The sequence below is a fragment of the Oncorhynchus keta genome, chromosome 5 (genome assembly GCF_023373465.1).
Source record: "Oncorhynchus keta strain PuntledgeMale-10-30-2019 chromosome 5, Oket_V2, whole genome shotgun sequence".
Taxonomy (NCBI): Eukaryota; Metazoa; Chordata; class Actinopteri; order Salmoniformes; family Salmonidae; genus Oncorhynchus; species Oncorhynchus keta.
In genome coordinates, this window is record NC_068425.1 from 12,793,936 (window position 1) to 12,817,246 (window position 23,311).

Sequence of the window (23,311 nt, forward strand, 5' to 3'; positions counted from 1 at the left end):
ATGGCTAATCCGAACAGGGTTAAGGGGTAATGGTGAACATGGCTAATCCGAGGAGGTTAAGGGGTAATGGTGAGCATGGCTAATCCGAGGAGGTTAAGGCGTGCTGGTGAACATGGCTAATCCGAGGAGGTTAAGGGGTAATGGTGAACATGGCTAATCCGAGGAGGTTAAGGCGTAATGGTGAACATGGCTAATCCGAGGAGGTTAAGGCGTGCTGGTGAACATGGCTAATCCGAGGAGGTTAAGGGTTACCGGTGAACATGGCTAATCCGAGGAGGTTAAGGGGTGCTGGAGAACATGGCTAATCCGAGGAGGTTAAGGGGTAATGGTGAACATGGCTAATCCGAGGAGGTTAAGGGGTGCTGGAGAACATGGCTAATCCGAGGAGGTTAAGGGGTAATGGTGAACATGGCTAATCCGAGGAGGTTAAGGGGTAATGGTGAACATGGCTAATCCGAGGAGGTTAAGGGGTAATGGAGAACATGGCTAATCCGAGGAGGTTAAGGGGTGCTGGTGAACATGGCTAATCCGAGGAGGTTAAGGGGTGCTGGCGAACATGGCTAATCCGAGGAGATTAAGGGGTAATGGCGAACATGGCTAATCCGAGGAGGTTAAGGGGTGATGGTGAACATATGGCTAATCCGAGGAGGTTAAGGGGTGCTGGTGAACATGGCTAATCCGAGGAGGTTAAGGGGTGCTGGTGAACATGGCTAATCCGAGGAGGTTAAGGGGTGCTGGCGACCATGGCTAATCCGAGGAGGTTAAGGGGTAATGGAGAACATGGCTAATCCGAGGAGGTTAAGGGGTGCTGGTGAACATGGCTAATCCGAGGAGCTTAAGGGGTGCTGGCGAACATGGCTAATCCGAGGAGATTAAGGGTTAATGGCGAACATGGCTAATCCGAGGAGGTTAAGGGGTGCTGGTGAACATGGCTAATCCGAGGAGGTTAAGGGGTGCTGGCGAACATGGCTAATCCGAGGAGGTTAAGGGGTAATGGCGAACATGGCTAATCCGAGGATGTTAAGGGGTGATGGCGAACATGGCTAATCCGAGGAGGTTAAGGGGTAATGGCGAACATGGCTAATCCGAGGATGTTAAGGGGTGATGGCGAACATGGCTAATCCGAGGAGGTTAAGGGGTGCTGGCGAACATGGCTAATCCGAGGATGTTAAGGGGTGATGGCGAACATGGCTAATCCGAGGAGGTTAAGGGGTAATGGTGAACATGGCTAATCCGAGGAGGTTAAGGGGTAATGGCGAACATGGCTAATCCGAGGATGTTAAGGGGTAATGGTGAACATGGCTAATCCGAGGATGTTAAGGGGTGATGGCGAAGATGGCTAATCCGAGGAGGTTAAGGGGTAATGGTGAACATGGCTAATCCGAGGAGGTTAAGGGGTAATGGTGAACATGGCTAATCCAAGGAGGTTAAGGGGTAATGGAGAACATGGCTAATCCGAGGAGGTTAAGGGGTGCTGGTGAACATGGCTAATCCTTGCATTGTTATCTGCAGTCCCAGGCTTTACATGTTGAAATTAGAGATGACCCACCTCATTACAGCGAGGCCTGTATTTTGGGTAGTGAACCAATGAGTGATCAGAGCCTTACGTCTTTCCACGCGGGACTCACCTGCAGACAAGCGTGGCGATGATGACACACCAGGCGGTGCAGCAGCAGTCGGCGTTGGGCTGCTCCTCGCTCTTCTTCCGCCGGCAGCACAGCCAGAAGGAGTAGAAGAGCAGGAAGAGGAGGTCCAGGGCCAGGCAGGCTAGAGCCACGCCTCCCAGCAGCAGGATGGACTGAGGGGGGAACAAGAGGGCGATGAGACGTCACCTCACACACATAATGACTCATAGCAACAAAACGCTTTGCTGTTATTACACACATACAACCGCTGTTGTATGCGTGTAAGCTTTCAGAGAGACTATGTAGAATGTAGAGATACAGGAGCCAAGCATCCAGGATCCATTTTGTGGTCCGAGAACTAATTTAGACTATTTTATTATTATTATTTTTACTGCATAGCTGTTGCCTGTTGGAATGATATTGGGGGAAAGGGCATACCTAGTCGTGCTATAAATTCACAGACAACACAAAGATTCCTTGATGTCCTTCCAGATTCCCTCTGTCTACCTAAGGATGCCAGAGGACAAAAATCAGTTAACCACTTAACTGAGGAACTCAATTTAACCTTGCGCAATGCCCTAGATGCAGTTGCACCCCTAAAAACTAAAAACATTTCTCATAAGAAACTAGCTCCCTGGTACACAGAAAATACCCGAGCTCTGAAGCAAGCTTCCAGAAAATTGGAACGGAAATGGCGCCACACCAAACTGGAAGTCTTCCGACTAGCTTGGAAAGACAGTACCGTGCAGTACCGAAGAGCCCTTACTGCTGCTCGATCATCCTATTTTTCCAACTTAATTGAGGAAAATAAGAACAATCCGAAATTCCTTTTTGATACTGTCGCAAAGCTAACTAAAAAGCAGCATTCCCCAAGAGAGGATGACTTTCACTTTAGCAGTGATAAATTCATGAACTTCTTTGAGGAAAAGATTATGATTATTAGAAAGCAAATTACAGACTCCTCTTTAAATCTGCATCGGGGCGGCAGGGTAGCCTAGTGGTTAGAGCGTTGGACTAGTAACCGGAAGGTTGCAAGTTCAAATCCCCGAGCTGACAAGGTACAAATCTGTCGTTCTGCCCCTGAACAGGCAGTTAACCCACTGTTCCTAGGCAGTCATTGAAAATAAGAATTTGTTCTTAACTGACTTGCCTAGTAAAATAAAGGTAAAATTTAAAAAATAAATAATAATAATTAAATATTCCTTCAAAGCTCAGTTGTCCTGAGTCTGCACAACTCTGCCAGGACCTAGGATCAAGAGACGCTCAAGTGTTTTAGTACTATATCTCGACACAATGATGAAAATAATCATGGCCTCTAAACCTTCAAGCTGCATACTGGACCCTATTCCAACTAAACCACTGAAAGAGCTGCTTCCTGTGCTTGGCCCTCCTATGTTGAACATAATAAACGGCTCTCTATCCACTGGATGTGTACCAAACTCACTAAGTGGCAGTAATAAAGCCTCTTTTGAAAAAGCCAAACCTTGACCCATAAAATATTTAAAAAAACTAATCGGCCTATATCGAATCTTCCATTCCTTCAGGTGTTCGTCAAGGTTCCGTTTTAGGACCACTATTGTTTTCACTATATATTTTACCTCTTGGGGATGTTATTCGAAAACATAATGTTAACTTTCACTGCTATGCGGATGACACACAGCTGTACATTTCAATGAAACATGGTGAAGCCCCAAAATTGCCCTTGCTAGAAGCATGCGTTTCAGACATAAGGAAGTGGATGGCTGCAAACTTTCTACTTTTAAACTTGGACAAAACAGAGATGCTTGTTCTAGGTCCCAAGAAACAAAGAGATCTTCTGTTGAATCTGACAATTAATCTTAATGGTTGTACAGTCGTCTCAAATAAAACTGTGAAGGATTTCGGCGTTACTCTGGACCCTGATCTCTCTTTTGAAGAACATAAAGACCATTTCAAGGACAGCTTTTTTCCTACTACGTAACATTGCAAAAATCAGAAACTTTCTGTCCAAAAATGATGCAGAAAAATTAATCCATGCTTTTGTCACTTCTAGGTTAGACTACTGCAATGCTCTACTTTCCGGCTACCCGGATAAAGCACTAAATAAACTTCAGTTAGTGCTAAATACGGCTGCTAGAATCCTGACTAGAACCAAAAAATGTGATCATATTACCCCTGTGCTAGCCTCTCTACACTGGCTTCCTGTCAAAGCAAGGACTGATTTCAAGGTTTTACTGTTAACCTACAAAGCATTACATGGGCTTGCTCCTACCTATCTCTCTGATTTGGTCCTGCCGTACATACCTACACGTACGCTACGGTCACAAGACGCAGGCCTCCTAATTGTCCCTAGAATTTCTAAGCAAACAGCTGGAGGCAGGGCTTTCTACTATAAAGCTAAATTTTTATGGAACGGTCTGCCTACCCATATCAGAGACGCAAACTCGGTCTCAACCTTTAAGTCTTTACTGAAGACTCATCTCTTCAGTGGGTCATATGATTGAGTGTAGTCTGGCCCAGGAGCGGGAAGGTGAACGGAAAGGCTCTGGAGCAACGAACCGCCCTTGCTGTCTCTGCCTGGCCGGTTCCCCTCTTTCCACTGGGATTCTCTGCCCCTCACCCTATTACAGGGGCTGAGTCACTGGCTTACTGGGGCTCTCTCATGCCGTCCCTGGAAGGGGTGCGTCACCTGAGTGGGTTGATTCACTGATGTGGTCATCCTGTCTGGGTTGGCGCCCCCCTTGGGTTGTGCAGTGGCGGAGATCTTTGTGGGCTATACTCAGCCTTGTCTCAGGATGGTAAGTTGGTGGTTGAAGATATCCCTCTAGTGGTGTGGGGGCTGTGTTTTGGCAAAGTGGGTGGGGTTATATCCTTCCTGTTTGGCCCTGTCCGGGGGTGTCCTCGGATGGGGCCACAGTGTCTCCTGACCCCTCCTGTCTCAGCCTCCAGTATTTATGCTGCAGTAGTTTGTGTCGGGGGGCTAGGGTCAGTTTGTTATATCTGGAGTACTTCTCCTGTCCTATTCGGTGTCCTGTGTGAATCTAAGTGTGCGTTCTCTAATTCTCTCCTTCTCTCTTTCTTTCTCTCTCTCGGAGGACCTGAGCCCTAGGACCATGCCCCAGGACTACCTGACATGACTCCTCCTTGCTGTCCCCAGTCCACCTGGCTGTGCTGCAGCTCCAGTTTCAACTGTTCTGCCTTATTATTATTCGACCATGCTGGTCATTTATGAACATTTGAACATCTTGGCCATGTTCTGTTATAATTTCCACCCGGCACAGCCAGAAGAGGACTGGCCACCCCACATAGCCTGGTTCCTCTCTAGGTTTCTTCCTAGGTTTTGGCCTTTCTAGGGAGTTTTTCCTAGCCACCGTGCTTCTACACCTGCATTGCTTGCTGTTTGGGGTTTTAGGCTGGGTTTCTGTACAGCACTTTGAGATATCAGCTGATGTACAAAGGGCTATATAAATAAATTTGATTTGACCTAGTCAGTTGCACAACAATGCATTCAACCGAAATGTGTCTTCCGATTTAACGCAACCCCTATGAATCAGAGAGGTGCGGGGGATGTCCACATCATCAGAGCCCGGGGAGCATTTGTTGTTGGGGATTAACTGCCTTGATCAAAGGCAACACGGCAGATTTTTCCACCTTGCTGACTCGGGGCTTCAAACCAGCAACCTTTTGGTTACTGGCACAACTCTCTAACCACTAGGCTATCTTGCGCATCCTGTCTGCAAGGAATGAGAGGCTATTAAAGCAGATACACACTGACCACCCGGAGGAATCACATGGTAATGAGATGGTCTCTCTGTTTATTAGCTATGCCCTTTGGCTCGTCATAGCTCATTTACACCAGATCACAGTTAATTAAGGGTTATCGTCATAACTTTGAGAATAACGTAGAAGGCAGAGGAGAAAAACCTCAAGCCTCATTAAAACTCCCCACCATGAACAAGCACAAACACACCACCACAAGACGCATACTCTTGACAAAGCTTACTGAAACGCCTAGAAACCATATAATTCTAGTCCCGAACATCATCACACATGAATAAAGTGTGTGTTTCCCTGGCCTCATTTTGAAGTTTCACTTAAAGCCAGTTCTCATAATATAGGGGAAGCCCAAATTTCATACAGGATATATCCATTACGATGAATCATGAAAACAGAAGTTACTGTAAAGCAGATTATGCTCCCAATCTGTCTGCTGTACAGTAACTTCAGTCTCCTGATTCATCGGAATGGATATATCCTGTACGAAATTTGGGCTCGATATCAAATAACTAGATTTTTTGTGGACCCAGTGAACTCCTGTTTTCATGTGAGCACTTCAAAATGACTGGAATCTTTTGACGCTCACAAGCTGCCATCGTTTCCCTTGCAGTATGTGCAAAGTTAGTCTCACCTACTCTGTGTGGGCATACAGTACGGGGTGCTGGAGAGAGCATTGTGTCGGCTCAGGCCAGATCAGAGAGCTTGTGACTTTATAGCAAGTGGGGTAAAAGAGTCAGGGTTCGTGTGAGGAGGCAGAGTACTTCTCCACCAGAGGGAAGAGAGAAATGTCTGGAGTGGAGTGACACAGTCAAAGTCTTGAGTGACCAGGGCCCTGGTGTGACTGAGGGGAAAGCCACTGTTGTTTGGGCTTAGCACCGCTTACTCGCTCTTTATTGCTGTCAGATGTACATTTGCAGCGAATCGCCCATTGCAATACTGTATATGATTAAAATGCCCAGATAGCAGTGGTAATTATTTGGCTTCACTACTCATGGATATCAAGTTGAGAACAAATGTGCATATAGGAAATGGTCTTTTGGATTGTTCTTCTCCACCTTTTCCTGTTGTTGTGTAACGCCTTAAAATGAGAATTAATCCAGTATTACCGCACGTTCCCTCAACAACAGCCGCTCTGAGCTCCTTTGAGATAGGACATTATTTCCAAAATGCAAGACAGCCCAGCTCCTTTGGGCAAATGCTAAATAAGGATCTAATTTTAGGCGCTGCCTGGGCTCCAGTCTGCTGTTCATGCGTGCGGACAGTGAAAAGCGAACAAAAAAAGCATTCTCCCTAAAATGGAACAGTAGATAAAGGGAAATGAAGGCTCTCGAAATAAATCCATTAAAACTTCTTAACTTTAATGAGTTTTTAGATGCATTTACTTATCTAGCAAATGTCAGGCAAAAGGGCATTAATTCTTGCACAGGAAAAACAAAATAGACTTTATACTGCCAACTGTATGCCAAGTAAAGATGGTTTGGAAAACAAATAATTCACTGTCCTTAAATGAAAAAGGATATTCACAGAAGCTGGTAACTATCAGTTTTTATAAACTGGGTGGTTTGAGCCCTGAATGCTGATTGGCTGGCACAGCCATCAGCCGTGGTATATTGGCCATATACCACACCCCCCTGTGCCTTGCTGCTTAAATTAACAAATGATTTTAGATGGTGTTAAATGAGTGTCGGGTCACGGTTTATTATCTATCCGGCTGCCTAGTCACTTTACCCATACATATATGTACATATCTACCTCAGTTACATCGTACCCCTGCACATTCACCCAGTGTATACAACCAAGTTTTCCTATGTCTCTTTTTACTTTCTCTGCGTTGTTGGCAAGGACCCGTATGTAAGCATTTCACGCTTGTTTAAGAAGAAGCATGTGACAAATAAAGTTAGATTTGATAATTGTAACCAACTGAGCAGAGCTAGTTATGAGCTTTATAAAGCATGAATCAACCATCAAGACATGATTTGGAGTGTGCTAGTGGCAAATTAACCTCTCTCACGTCGCCTCATCTCAGAACAAGGAAAAGAAAACAAGGTTCTATGTGGAAACTGCCAACTGGTTTAAAAGTAAGGCAAAAGTGAACGGGAAACGGAAAGCTGCAACTGAGCAGGAATGCAGCTAAAACAAGCCAATCTGGGAGCACGGCCAGTGTCAATGAAGATATGCCTGCTCTCCTGATCTAGCCTAATGTCGAAAGAATAGCAAGAGCTTGTCTTCTCTATTGGCAGTGTAGCCTTCTCAACTCGGAGTGTAAAATCATATCAGCAAGACAATTAATGTAGGAGTAGGACACTTTATTCACCCACAGGTAAAGTGGATCAAAATGATAAGTAAGTGGGTTCAATACTGACATAAAGTCCTGGCTAGGCTGCAAGGTAGATGTCATATGGTCTGGGATCAGATCTTACGATAGAGCTTTGATGTGAAAAGGCACCCATCTGCTGAACCTTGGAAGTCTTAGGGTGAACGTGTGTGTGTGTGTGTGTGTTTCAAAGAGATTTATTTTCCCTTTTGTACTTTAACCATTTGTACATCGTTACAATACTGTATATATACACATAGCATGACATTTGTAATGTCTTTATTCTTTTGGAACTTCTGTGAATATAATGTTTACTGTTAATTTTTATTGTTTATTTCACTTTTGTATATTATTTACTTCACTTACTTTGGCAATGTTAACATGCGTTTTCCATGCCAATGAAGCCTCTCGAATTGAATTGTTTTATTTGACCTTTATTTAACTAGACAGGCCAGTTAAGAACAAGTTCTTATTTCCAATGACGGCCTAGGAACAGTGAGGTTAACTGCCAGGTTCATAACGGCAGATTTTTACCTTGTCAGCTCGTCCAACGCTCTAACCACTAGGCTAGAAAGAAAGAAAAAGAAAGAAAGAGAGAGGAAGAGAGAGCACGAGCAAGCGAAAATGTGAGGTGTTTAAGTAATGAAAAGGCGTGTCAGTGAGTGAACGAGTGAACTAACAAACTGAATAGCTTAAGTGACCCAGCTTAGGCTAAATATGATCAAACAGAAACAGCATAACACCTATTATCAAATGCATCTCATGGCCTGTTAGGTATTGTGCTAAAGAAACAGGTCTATTGCTGAGTACTGTAGGTCCAGCACCAGTCCCATACTTCAGCCTGCAGCACATAGGGAGAGGGCAGGCACTTCATATGTCGTTCACACAGGCTGGGAGTTCATTGTAATTACACAGATTTCAATCCAGACCGTTTTTCTTCCCCTAGTAGCGGATATATTAAAACAGGAAAATACCGGCACTCTGGTTCTCTAAACAGATGCATTTTTCAGTAAGATCAGCCTAACAGGCTGCCCCTGGGCTCTTGGTGAATAGAGGCCTCTCCATTGAAGCGCTTTATCGAGACCGTTTCCCCACCCTGGAGAAACAATATCTGAACTCAAATTACAGTATCTCACTGAGCCACCTACTTCATGGATACACTGTGCAAACATTTTAAAATTGTACATATGCTGAAATGCAAGTATGGAAAATTCATACAGTGAGTGGTTAAATAAATGGAAAATAGGCAATGTCACTGTCTGACTAAGTGAAGTTCAAAGGGGCTGGAGAGGAGCTGTACCATCCTGTGAACAGGATGCTGGCATTATTACAACCCCTTCTCATCTTCCCAGCTTCTGAGCCAAGACAATGGGAATTCAATGCTGACTAATAATGACCTAAAATTTAAAAAGTCCCTCTCTACCTTTTAGATTTCTTTAATTTTCACTCCCCATTGTCAAGAAAAGGAAATGGTCCTTGTTTTATGTTGCGATTCAAATATCAGGTATGGGAGTTCCGTTTTTCACATACCGGTAGTCAAAAGAGCAAATCGTGGTACATATGTGTTCCATTAAAGGGCACTTAAGTGTGGCTTTGAATTAGACATATTGCCATGAAAGAATAGCAGACCCAAATCACAAGACAAGAAGGGAAGAGAGGAAGTAACACATGCTGACTCAACTGTCCACTTTGTCCTTTACAACCAGGTTTCACTTCCAGGTCAAATTCCCCACATTCAAAATGAACTGCTTGATAAACATATAATTTTTGGCTAATGTGCAACACACTCCACCACACCAGGTACATGAAATTGGTTCTCTCGTACACCTATATCTCTCTGTGCTATCGGCAGTGTGGATGTCAACATATTTGCCCTGAACAAAGTAGCATACTTTAAAAAATATATTTATGGCTAAGTATGGTCTACATCTGAAGAATATATATTTTCCCACTCCTCAGGCTAGCCTGGGCTCTCTCCTGGTTCTCTGACCCAGGTAGGAGGCTGAAAACATGCTGGCTCTGTCAACTCTCCTCACTCATCTGCCCACACCCAAACAAACCCAGCTCCAGTCCCACTCCCATCCATCACAATGGCAACAGACTGCCTCTCTTCTTCTTCCACCTCGCCAACCCTGGCTCTGGTCCACAACTTACAAAAGCTGCCCCTTGACAACCCCCCTCTATGTTGTCCTTCTGACGAGAAGGAATTTGTCAAGACAGCGATCTTCACTCGTTTCTCACGATTGCCAAAACGTTTCAAACTCCTTTATAAAGCACCAATGAAGAAACTGGATGACTGTGTGTCATCATTAAGACATCATTGGATATCAGAATGAAAGGTGTGATTACTGTATGTATGCCTCAGGACAAATGTTGCATATATGCCTGGTTAGGCCTATAGATCTCCTTTGTGGGCCAAATCAGAGGTTAAGGGGAGAATTGCCGTAGGCCTACTCAAAATTTGTGGACACTTGAAGGGGGGGGGGGGTAAACAAATCCTGGCTTTTGTCGTACCCTGTCGACAGACTCGCAATTATCTCTCATTTTGAAATCCACTTAAACACTAAATTCTTAGCACTTGCCGTTAAAAAGAGTAAATGGGAAAAAGTTCACTGATCAGTGCATCAAGGACACAGTGGATTTTACTTCAGGGACGGTTGAGTGAAACCCTCAACTAAATGAGCTTGAGAATATCCATTAATTCTGACCTTCTGAACAAGTGCCATGCTGCAGAGTGCAGGAAGGGATCTCCCCTCCCCAATCTTCAGCTGTGCAGCTTGCTTGCACTGGGCTGCTGCACTCACTCATCTTCTACTACACACTCATAGGCTTAACCTCTAAATCTATGGTAGTGGAACTTGGTGATGGGAAATAGCCAGGGCAGTTTGTGCATGCAAATGACCTTAGGGTAAATCCATATAAATGCAATAACTTTTTGACAGCATCTCTTTTGATTCAAAACAAAAAAACTTTCCATACATGTTTGCCCATGGAAGAAGTGGTCAGAAAGTGACGTTTTGGACCTGAAGGCCAACACATCCAGGAGATCGAGGTACGTTTTGCATACCCCACCATATCATGAGATCCATGTCTTCATCACTGGAAAATTTGAATATTTTGATATTGTTTAAAAGCTTACAATTAAGGTTTGTCAAACTTTCAGAAATTCTAGATTTGCTATTTGTTGAATAACAAAACGGGTAAAGTCAGATTTAAAAAAAATATTTGCATACATTTTTGGCTTGAACTCTACTTTAGATTCTCTGAAGTTTTAGTGTTGTGCCGGTCATCGGTTGAGACAACATGCTCTTGAATACAGGGTGGGTGTCATTTCAATCGTAGAAATTGAATTCATAGAATGGACCTATCCCTTCAGACCACTGCAACACCTTTGACATTTTAAGTGAATTGCAATTTTAACATCTAATTAGTGCCACAAAGATGGACATCGGTCCACCCACTGTGCAATGACAATTTAAATGATCATGCCTATTGTAGTATCTATATTTCTATGATTTCCTACAGAGGATATATATATTTATTATATCCATTCAAGTAAACATTCTCTGATGTGTGGATCTCCAATAAGCTATGTGGTGACATTTGAAAGTCGAAAATGTAAATTATATTCCTATTAGTACATTTATCAACTAAAACATTACACCCACCCTGCATTCAACAAAAATCTGGATTTACCCGTTACAGTAGTATGCCTCGTTGCCATTACTTTGCTTGAACCAGACAGAGCTCTGCAGGTGCAGAAATTAGGTAGGATACTGATGGTCATATACTGTATATTTAAATCGCATTTACAGTAGCCAGGTGTGAGGTATGGCATATGTAGGTATAGATAAGAGTTGGCTTGGAGAGTAGAAGATGGGTAGAATATTTTTAGGAGGCGTCAAGAAAGACTGGAGAGAAGGATGTTGGAGAGGGTAAGACCTTAGTCACCAGGGACAGCAAGAATGTCAGCAGCAATAATCTGTCCGACTGTCTAATTATTCCCTGACATACTTGGCCCAAGACAAAAGCTGTCCCATAACCCTGAAAGACATTTGAAGACTGAAAGTACATTTTAGCCTAGTGAAGAGTGTGCTGGACAGCATAAAGCCAGGCCTGCTAACACTGTCTAACATCCAGTGGTGTAAAGCACATAAGTAAAAATCCTTTAAGCACTACTTGAGTTGTTTTTGGGGATATCTGTACTTTACAATAATGAACAAAAATGTAAATGCAACATGTAAAGCTAATTTCTCAAAAATGTTGTGCACATCCCCGTTAGTGAGCATTTCTCCTTTGCCAAGATAATCCATCCACCTGACAGGTGTGGCATATCAAGAAGCTGATTAAACAGCATGATCATTACACAGGTGCACCTTGTGCGGACGACACTCAACTACTTTTTTCCTTACCCCCTTCTGACACCCAGGTGGCAACACGCGTCTCTTCATGCCTGACAGATATCTCAACGTGGATGTCCCCCCTCTCAGAGTGCAAATAACCTTGGTGTGACCCTGGACACTGTTCTCTGCAAATAACCAACCAGTAACTTGCTCCTGCATGCTCTACAGCATCCATAGAGTACGACCTCATCTTATACAGAACGCTGCAGCCTGCCTAGTGGTCAACCTTGGAAAGTTCTCCCATGTCACCCCGCTCCTCTGCACACCCCACTGGCTTTTAGTCAAAGATCACATCCACTACAAGACCATGACACTTGCTTAGGGAGCAGCAAGGGAAACTGCCCCTCACTTCCTTCAGGCTATGCTCAAACCCTACACCCCAACCCGAGCACTCCGTCCTGCCACCTCTGGTTCCGTGGCCCTCCCACGCTTACCGGAAGGCAGCTCCCGCTCAGCCCAGTACAAGTTACCACACCAGAAATGTACTTTCTGAGCTTGATTCTGGAGTTTCAATGTGTCTAGAAAATATGAACTCCAAAAACACCCAAATAATCCTTTCATAAAGGGTAAAGCTCCCAGTATCATGATGCAAGGTCTTTAGATGTTGCACACAAAGTTGTCATGCCAATGTTATACATAACGTTATAATCCATTTTGTTAAACTCGAGAGCTAATTTTGCATATTGGCTTGCATTTGTGTACTTCCTTGCTCCTCTCGCCATTGCGGGCGTGTAAGTAGGGGGCGTGCTACCAGCACAGGTACTAGGTAGCTAGCTAGCTACGTTTTCAGTTAGTCACTCAAGAACAGCCAGGCGACGACAAGGAGACTGAAGTAGTTTTTGTTAGGTTATTTACTGAATATTGTTGAAAAAGTTTTGCAGATGTGCAATCCCCACATGCGACAAAGCAATGAAAAAAATTGTGTATATGTAGCTATCAGATCACTGCTTATCAAAACAGTTACCAAAAATGATTTCGCTTATAAACTCAGCAACAAAAAGAAATCATTTTTTAGGACCCTGTCTTTCAAAGATAATTTGTAAAAATAAAAATAACTTTACAGATCTTCATTGTAAAGGGTTTAAACACTGTTTCCCATGCTTATTCAATGAACCATAAACAATTAAATGAACATGTACCTGTGGAACAGTCGTTAACCTCTCATCTGGCCAACATCCAGTGAGATTGCAGAGTGCCAAATTCAAATAGAGAAATACTCACTATAAAAATTCAGAAAATAAGAACTTCTTGTGAATCCAACCACGGTGTCAGATTTCAAAAATGCTTTACGGCGAAAGCATACCGTACGATTATTTGAGATCCTAGCCCAGCAGACAAACCATTACAAACAGTAACCAGCCAAGTAGAAGAGTTACACAAGTCAGAAATAGAGATAAAATTAATCACTTACCTTTGATGATCTTCATATGGTTGCCCTCAGAAGACATTAATTTATTCAATAAATGTTCCTTTTTTTCGATAAAGTCTCTCTTTATATCCAAAAACCTCAAGTTTTGTTCACACGTTTTCTTCATTAATCCACAGCCTCAAACGCAGTCACAACAGGCAGACAAAAATCCTAATTGTATCCGTAAAGTTCATAGAAACATGTCAAACGATGTTTATATTAAATCCTCAGGTTGTTTTAGCCTAAATAATCGATAACATTTCAACCGGACAATAACGTCATCAATATAAAGGTAAACCAGAAATGCACTCTCGGTCACGCGTTTGAAAAAACTCTGACACGGCAGGGTCCACTCATTCAGACTGCTCTTACCCCTTCATTTTTCAGAATACAAGCCTGAATCAATTTCTAAAGACTGTTGACATTTAGTTGAAGGCATAGGAAATGCAATTTGAGTCCTAAGTCAATGGATACTGTAAATGGCATTGAATAGAAAACTACAAACAAAAGAAATCCTACATCCTGAATGGATTTTTCTCAGGTTTTTGCCTGCCAAATTAGTTCTGTTATACTCACAGACATTATTTTAACACTTGAGTGTTTTCTATCCAAATATACTAATTATAAATCATATCATATCTCCTAAGTAGAAGGCAGTTTAATTTGGGCACACTTTTCATCCAAAATTCCAAATGCTGCCCCCTACCCTAGAGAAGTTAAGACACTAACAGCTTACAGACAGTAGGCAATTAAGGTCACAGTTATGAAAACTTAGGACACTAAAGAGGCCTTTCTACTGACTGTGAAAAACACCAACAGGAAGATGCCCAGGGTCCCTGCTCATCTGCATGAACGTGCCTTAGGCATGCTGCAAGGAGGCATGAGGACTGCAGATGTGGCCAGGGCAATAAATTGCAATGTCCGTACTGTGAGACGCCCAAGACAGCGCTACAGGGAAACAGGACGGACAGCTGATCGTCCTTACAATGGCAGACCACGTGTAACAACACCTGCACAGGATCGGTACATCCGAACATCACACCTGCGGGACAGGTACAGGATGGCAACAACTACCCACCCGAGTTACACCAGGAACGCACAATCCCTCCATCAGTGCTCAGACTGTCCGCAATAGGCTGAGAGAGTTGTAAGGCAGGTCCTCACCAGACATCACCGGCAACAACGTCACCTATGGGCACAAGCCCAACGCCGCTGGACCAGACAGGACAGGCAAAAAGTGCTCTTCACTGACAAGTCGCGGTTTTGTCTCACCAGGGGTGATGGTCGGATTCGCGTTTATCGTCGAAGGAATGAGCGTTACACCGAGGCCTGTACTCTGGAGAGTGATCGATTTGGAGGTGGAGGGTTCGTCATGGTCTGGGGCAGTGTGTCCCAGCATCATCGGACTGAGCTTGTCGTCATTGCAGGCAATCTCAACGCTGTGCTTACAGGGAAGACATCCTCCTCCCTTATGTGGTACCCTTCCTGAAGGCTCATCCTGACATGACCCTCCAGTATGACGTGATTTCCTGCAAGACAGGAAAGTCAATGTTCTGCCATGGCGAGCAAAGAGCCTGGATCTCAATCCCATTGAGCACGTTTGGGACCTGTTGGATCGGAGGGTGAGGGCTAGGGCCATTCCCCCCAGAAATGTCCGGGAACTTGCAGGTGCCTTGGTGGAAGAGTAGGGTAACATTCCACAGCAAGAACTGGCAAATCTGGTGCAGTCCATGAGGAGGAGATGCATTGCAGTACTTAATGTTACTTTTAATTTGGACCCCCCCTTTGTTCAGGGACACAGTATTCAATTTCTGTTAGTCACATGTCTGTGGAACTTGTTCAGTTTGTCTCAGTTTTTTAATCTTGTTATCTTCATTCAAATATTTACACATGAAAAAGTTTATTTTCAGCAAACACAGTTGACAGTGAGAGGACGTTTCTTTTTTTGCTGAGTTTATGTATAAAACACTGATTTGGCATTGTTGTCTTGTTGCTTATGGGGGGTTTTATGTCACAGGAAACTTCAAGTTTATTGACCACTGCTCCATGTCATCCATAACCAACCCATTAAGTTACACCACAAGTCAGTGGATTACACTGTACTCTCACAAGCTTTTTGGATTTTAACACGTGTTCTAATTTGCACCTTACATCAATGTTTCCCCAACTCTGGTCACACGTAACCCCCCAAACCACACATTTTTAATGCAGCCCCAGACAAAAACACCTGACAGGTAACCACTGCTGCAGGTAAAATGTGATGCTTTTTCAATGGACAGGTCATGGATTCTGTAATGGAGAGGTCATGGATTCTATACAGGGCTATGGTCACTGGAGACACGGTCTAGGGTTAGGGAGAAGCTAATCACATCGTCATTGTTTTCATGTCTTTGTAGACTTGAAAGTTACACAATGTCACTCTTTCCAGTAATGCTTGTTACTGTCAATGTGCATACTTTATAATCTTATTTTCAGGAAATTACACACCAGGCAGACTAGTGTGTAAATCTTATGTGGAAGCGGGAAAATGTATCCTCAGGCAGACCCAGGTACAGTATGGTTCTCCCCCCCAAAAAACAAAGCATGGGTTGCTCAACATTTACGAGCCAACAAAACAAACCTTCCGGATGGACCTGGTAGAGCTGTGCCACAAGACAAATGGTGTCCAAGGTCCCACTTTCAAATGTACAACTTCCAAAACAACCACCCAAGAACATAGCTAGTGTTCCAAAACCAGACAAGGCCCAGATTGTAGCGGATTCTAACTCCTGCCCCTTACCACTGTCGCTCCAAAAGGACAAAATGAATATTCCCACTCTGGTGCCGACTCAGCCACCACACCAATTGTAATCAAAAAAGGGGAGGTAACAATTGTTTGTAAACTTGATGCATCTTAATAAAAACCAAATTGAAACTTTGTTATTATCATGTCATTTAATTATTATTTCAGGCTATTACTTAGAAATATTAAATCAACAAATTAAGAAATGCCAGGTTGGAGAGGACATTGACACAACATTAACAAGTCAAAATAAACATCTATGCCTGCCTTGTCTGTTGGTTTTACAAACGGTATGCTACACGGACAATCATAAAAGTGAATTGCAGGCCGACAGTATAGCCTAGGCTAATATTCTACTTTGCTGGGATAGGAGGGAGGTATTTTTTTGTTGCTGTTCCGCCTAGGGCGACATATCGGCCAGGACTGGGCCTGACCACCGTTGATTAGTCTAGAAATTAAGAAAATATTCCGTATCAAACTTCACCATGCCAAATTGGAGAGGATTGGTGCATTCTTTGTCCATTTGACACAACGTTAGGCACATGTTGGAGCAGCGTTGAGGGCAGTCAGTAGCAGGATCAAGTGCAAAAGTGTCCAGTTTTGTAACAGTGACAGGTCATTTCCGGTGAATGACGAAATGCAATGAAAATGTACATAACCTACAAAAGACATTTACAAAGTGAACAGAATCAAAATACAGTTTTGAATATGAATCAAAAACCTAAGCCACAAATCAGGCCTACCCTGTCAAACCAACTATAGCAGGTTGGGGGTATATGGACAGCCTCCCCACACAGCTCACATAGCAGAGCTACAACATAACTGAAGCTCACAGGTGAAATAGGTACCGTTACACCTATGGCCCCTCCTATGAACCTTACCATTAACCCAAATATGGCATATTAAATCATGTAACAGACATCCTCATTATACCTACATCAAAATAATCTAAATAATATGCAGGAATAATGTCCATTAATGAATACACAATTCATAACAATAGTTCTGCAGGCCAACAGGAGGCAAAACATTACTTAAGGAGTTACACTCCCATTATGCATGGAGAAAACCATCAAGACATGGAGTTCCGAGACACGCATAACTTCAAAACACGGGACACATTGATATGGAGATAAACAAACTTCTTTCTCGCCAGCGTAGCAAGTGTTCATGGGCACCTGAACATCGCATCCACTGGGAGGATTGCAAAATGGTTAACAACTGCATTTAAATATGAAACGAGTCACAATGCAACTCGACCAAACATTTCCTCGACACATAATTAGCCTTGCACATGGTAAATACCACGACACTGGCAAAAGAGGAAACAGTATATACATTTCGAATAAATTAATTACTAGATATACGTGGAAACATGAACTCCCTAAACAATTTATAAGGGGAAATAAATGATACTCGTTCGTGATGAGAGCTACTAAGTCAGCTTCGCCACAACACATTAGACAACATTAAGCCTCAGAGCCAGAACAACCTTGTTAACTGCTGTCAAATAATGAATTACACACATATAACCCTTTTTTTAAAGACTGATTTATATAAATTATTAGCAAGCAATGAAAACATGAATTGTATAAAAGAAAGTCCACACATGAAACATGATTTTTACTAATGCCATAGCCTAAAGCGCTCTACACTCCCGCGCATCTAGCAATTAGCTGCTCCAGCACATAAGGACATTTAGACAGAGATGTATACTGAACACAAATATAAAAGCAACATGTAACAATTTCTAAGATTTTCATGAATTACAGTACATAAAGAAACCAGTCAATTGAAATAAATCAGAATCAGAAAACCAGTCAGTATCTGGTGTGACTACCTTTTGCCTCATGCAGCGTGACACATCTCCTTTCACATAGAGTTGATCAGGCTGTTGATTGTGGCCTGTGGAATGCTGTCCCACTCCTCTTCAATGGGTTGCTGGATATTGGCGTGAACTGGAACACGATGTCGTACACCTCGATCCAGAACATTGCAATGGGTGACATGTCTGGTGAGTATGCAGGCCATAGAAGAACTGGAATTGTGTACAAATCCTTTCGACATGGGACCGTGCACTATCATGCGGAAACATGAGGTGATGGCGGCAGATGAATGGCAGGACAATGGGCCTCAGGATCCCGTCAAGGTGCACCTGTGTAATGATCATGCTGTTTAATCAGCTTCTTGATATGCCACACCTGTCAGGTCAGATGGATGATCTTGGCAAAGGAGAAATGCCAACTAACAGGAATGTAATTTGAGAGAAATAAGCTTTTTGTGCATATGAAAAATGTAACAGGTGCCCCTTGTGCTGGGGAAAATAAAAGGCCACTCTAAAATGTGCAGTTTTGTCACACAACGCAACGTCTCAGGTATTGAGGGAGGGTGCAATTGGCATGCTGACTGCAGTAATGTCCACCAGAGCTGTTGCCAGAAAATGTCATGTTTATTTCTCTACCATAAGCTACCCCCAACATAATTTTAGAGAATTTGTCCAACTGGCCTCACAACCGCAGACCACGTGTAACCACGCCAGCCCAGGACCTCCACATCCAACTTCTTTACCTGCGGGATCATCTGAGACCAGCCACCCAGACAGCTGATGAAACTGATTAAACTGAGGAGTGTTTCTGTCTTTAATTAAGTCCCTTTGTGGGGAAAAATTCATTCTGATTGGCTGGGTCTGGCACCCCAGTGGGTGGGCATATGCCCTTCCAGGCCCAACCATGGCTGTGCCCCTGCCCAGTCATGTGAAATCCATAGATTAGGGCCTAATTAACTTGTTTCAATTGACTGATTCCCTCATATGAACTGTAATGCAAATTGTTGCGTTTATATTGTTGTTCAGTATAGATTTTCCAAAGCTGGTATAAGCAGGTCCAACTCCACGCAGCAAAGACACTTGTCTTCAGTGAGCATCGCTTGGCATTGCCCACAGGTATACCACCAGTTTCCAGAGGCCCTGAGTCGCATCTCAGCTGCTGCTTGAATATCTGCCTGAGCCCCTGCCTGCTCCGTCCCGCCCTCTCCGTTCTCGGTCATCCTCCATCTGTTGAAGATCGTCTGTGTATGCTGGTTCAAGTAAATAAGGCTCACCTGAAAATTCAAACATTTCCTCCTCGTATTTTCTAGTCAGACATGTTGGTAGTATAAAAAAATAAAACAATAATTAGCTTGCTTGGTAGATTAGTGACCGGCAGCTAGCTAGCAGCTCTGCGTTTACAGTGGACACGTTGTTGTGGACTGGCTAGTGTGTTTATGAAACACGCGCGCCCCCGCCCCAAGTTATACGCACACAGTAGTCACTGAGGTATAGGCAGAAGCAAGAGGAACAAGGAAGTAGACGCATGCACGCCAATATTGCACACTAGAAATTATGGCTTGAGTTAAAAAATATATTATAAAGCTGTGGATAAGGTTCGGTATGATAAAAAAATGTAATGTGTACAACATCTAAAAACCTGCATCAGGATAATGAGAGCTTTGCAGTTTGTAAAATGACATATTTGGAGCATCAGTTCATGTTTTCTGGATGCCTGGTAAACCCAGAAGGCTCAGGAAGTCAATTGCTGGTGGGATAAGTTTCTCAAAATCAAGTGAAATTGCAAATAAAACTGTCTGGAACCTAAAAATACAGATTAGGGTCCTAAATAGTGAAATTCCCCTTTAAGATGAATGCACTAATTTTAAGTCACTCTGGATAAGAGTGCCTGCTTAGTGACTAAAATGTCAAATCAGCTAGCCAGACGACCTTGGGGTCACAACCTCAGGTCAAAGGTCTTAATGACATATTGGTGCTGGGCTCTGTCACCCGAGGAACAGAGTTACAGTATGACAAGAATGCAGAAAAAAATGCAAATAAGGCCTAACATACTAATCATCAGCTAACACATGGCACATTACAGACATAACTGAGTCTCATTCACACTGACATGGCCCACAGCTTGCTTTGGTCAGGACAGAGTTATCCCGTAAATTTGAGAAATAACTATGTAGGTCAGGGATAGTACATTAAATTCCTTCAGCATGACTTAATCTGGGGTTATCTTGAGATGTGTCGGCTGGATGAAGTGTCGGCTGGATGAAGCGTTTGGACTGCAGGCCCATGCATGGCCCAATATTAAGTCTGATAACAGACAGGTTATCTTGGTGCTAGAAGCTGTGAATGAGCAGCTCTGGCAATCTCCCTTTCCCTTCTGCCTGAGCACTCAACTGACAGTCACAACCAGTGCCAGAAAATACAGCCCTCTTTTTAGAGCCTGTTGAGACAACTGTCGTCGTGATACCCACAGCAGCTGACAGGGAAGGGGAAGCCATCTGTTAATCCTGTCCTCCTCCATACACTTTGGAAGTAGACAAGTTCATTTTGGAAATCCCCATCTCCTGTGATTAGCTTACTTAAAAATGTCCATAGTTTCTGTTTGCTGTTGCACAGGCCAAAGCCATAACGGCTACACAGTAAATGGGCATTATGCTGCCCCTCACACGCAATTAGGAGAACCCGGAAAACAGGCCTAGATGAATACCTATGATTATGTGGCAATTTATGACATATGGAATCCCTGTTATGACTCGATTTAAAGACCACTGTCTTTAGTCCATCTCCACCCATCCCTGGAATCCATACATGTCATGTCTTGTCAGAAGGTAACAGTGGCTGTTTCTGCAATGGGAACTCAACATGATAACAGTTTGAGAAATATAGCCTGCAAGAGTAGTTATCCGTCACCCCCAGTCTCAGTAGGGTCTAGGTCTATGTACTGTACACCGCCTAGGGAACCACAGTTAATAAGGAGTCTTAAATACTCTTACAAAGGCTCTGCACCAAACAAGTTTAATAGGCATTGCCAGTGCACGGGGGTATAACATTGCATTGTCAGTGCACAGGGGTATAACATTGCATTGTCAGTGCACAGGGGTATAACATTGCATTGTCAGTGCACAGGGGTATAACATTGCATTGTCAGTGCACGGGGGTATAACATTGCATTGTCAGTGCACGGGGGTATAACATTGCATTGCCAGTGCACGGGGGTATAACATTGCATTGTCAGTGCACAGGGGTATAACATTGCATTGTCAGTGCACAGGGGTATAACATTGCATTGTCAGTGCACGGGGTATAACATTGCATTGCCAGTGCACGGGGGTATAACATTGCATTGTCAGTGCACAGGGGTATAACATTGCATTGCCAGTGCACGGGGTATAACATTGCATTGTCAGTGCACGGGGTATAACATTGCATTGCCAGTGCACGGGGGTATAACATTGCATTGCCAGTGCACAGGGGTATAACATTGCATTGTCAGTGCACAGGGGTATAACATTGCATTGTCAGTGCACAGGGGTATAACATTGCATTGTCAGTGCACGGGGGTATAACATTGCATTGTCAGTGCACGGGGGTATAACATTGCATTGCCAGTGCACGGGGGTATAACATTGCATTGTCAGTGCACAGGGGTATAACATTGCATTGTCAGTGCACAGGGGTATAACATTGCATTGTCAGTGCACAGGGGTATAACATTGCATTGGTCTGTGCTGATGCCCGTCCCAAAATACTCAATCAATTGCATCACCCCAGAATATTATCATACCTCAAACACCAGCAACCCACTGGCAACTCCCTTGTTTACAAACGTATAATGTTTGACAGCCATTTATGGTTTCTGATTCACAAGGCACAGTTCAAGTAAGTGTATGTCATAAAAGTTACCTGTTGATAGGACGAGTCCTCCGGGCGAAAATCGCTGCTTGTTTGTTCGAATTGAAGGTTGAAATGAGGGAGTCGGTGTAGCAGGTTGACCCACCACGGCGGTGAGTAGTTGACAACCGCTGCCATGGTATGAGGGCTGTGGACGCTTTAGGGAAACGGTGACCTGTGCGGTCAGTCAAAAATGAAATAATGGACTGAGCCCGCGTCATAAAGTTCTTGTTAGCAAGCGGTCCAGCAAAACCAGAGAGAGTCCTATGTCCGAAAGCAGAACGTCAGACCTAATGCATTGTGGTCCACCGTTAAACTGTACCAGAGACATCGGTTGTCACTTAACTATATCCATTGTCCTATAACACTCCCATGTTCACTTCTGTCATGTGTAATACTAAACTGTGTCGAAAAAAGCCGAAGGAGGAATAATGGGCTGCCCAGTCAACTGACGTTAACTTCACGAACACCCCCACGCAGATGACAGACTACAACCTTGTAGTTGCCTGACCGTCTAGTTCTTAACTACTGTACAGATGACGTAACGTTATTTGGCTAACGGGATAGCTTCCAAACTCAACATGCAAGTAACCTTAGCTAGCCAGCCGGCTAACTATTGTTGTTGAGCAATTCTACAGAACGCATCCAATCCATTAAAATACTTTCGTAAGAATAAATGCGTAGCTAAAACATTTGATTTGATTCTCAATAATTCATTCTGGATTACAATTTGACTGTCCTTTCCTTGTTATCAGTCATAGCCAGTTGATTGTTACTCGTGTCCCAATGTATCAAGTTAGCAGCGGGCTAGTTGGCTTGCTAACGAGTTTAGCGGATATATCCGTGGTTGCTCCAGTTCCATTTGCGCCCTTTGTCTTTTCTTCAATTTTCCTTAATGCTTTGATGACTACCAAGTCTTTTACTGTATTGCTAAATTGTTTAAAGTAAACTATTCCTGTTCATTCACTAAAGATGAACAACAATCCGGTGAAGTGTTCAGGGGACTACGACGCTGCAACCTCCACACAATCCGATGCAGATTGCAGTCCCGCTCGCACCCACAACAACCCCACTCCTTACGCAGCGCCGCTATCTCGTTTGCAAATGATTTGTGTCTAGTGGCCTCTGGTGGCAAGATGGTGAAGCTGCACACACCCAGGCATATTTTGAGTAAGAGCGAGTTGTCGAGTCGACCTGCTTCGTAAAGGGATAAATGAACAAACTATTGGGCTCTATCCAGGAAATCATTATGACACACACACTGTACAATAACAACATGTGTGTAATTATCAATGTAGGGTCCTTGACTG

General features: G+C 43.5%; 1 protein-coding gene across 1 annotated transcript in view; it reads right to left on the reverse strand.

Annotated features, from left to right (window-relative positions):
• LOC118365782 (protein tweety homolog 3-like) overlaps positions 1–23,063 on the reverse strand; it is a 67,224-nt gene extending 44,161 nt beyond the window's left edge. Inside the window, exons 1-2 of the mRNA XM_052518741.1 lie at positions 22,014–23,063; positions 1,629–1,798 (exon numbers count right to left, since the gene is read on the reverse strand). Coding sequence (XP_052374701.1) covers positions 1,629–1,798; positions 22,014–22,139 — 296 coding nt within the window. The 5' untranslated portion in view covers positions 22,140–23,063. The remainder of the gene's footprint in view (positions 1–1,628; positions 1,799–22,013) is intronic.
• Positions 23,064–23,311: the final 248 nt, after the last annotated feature.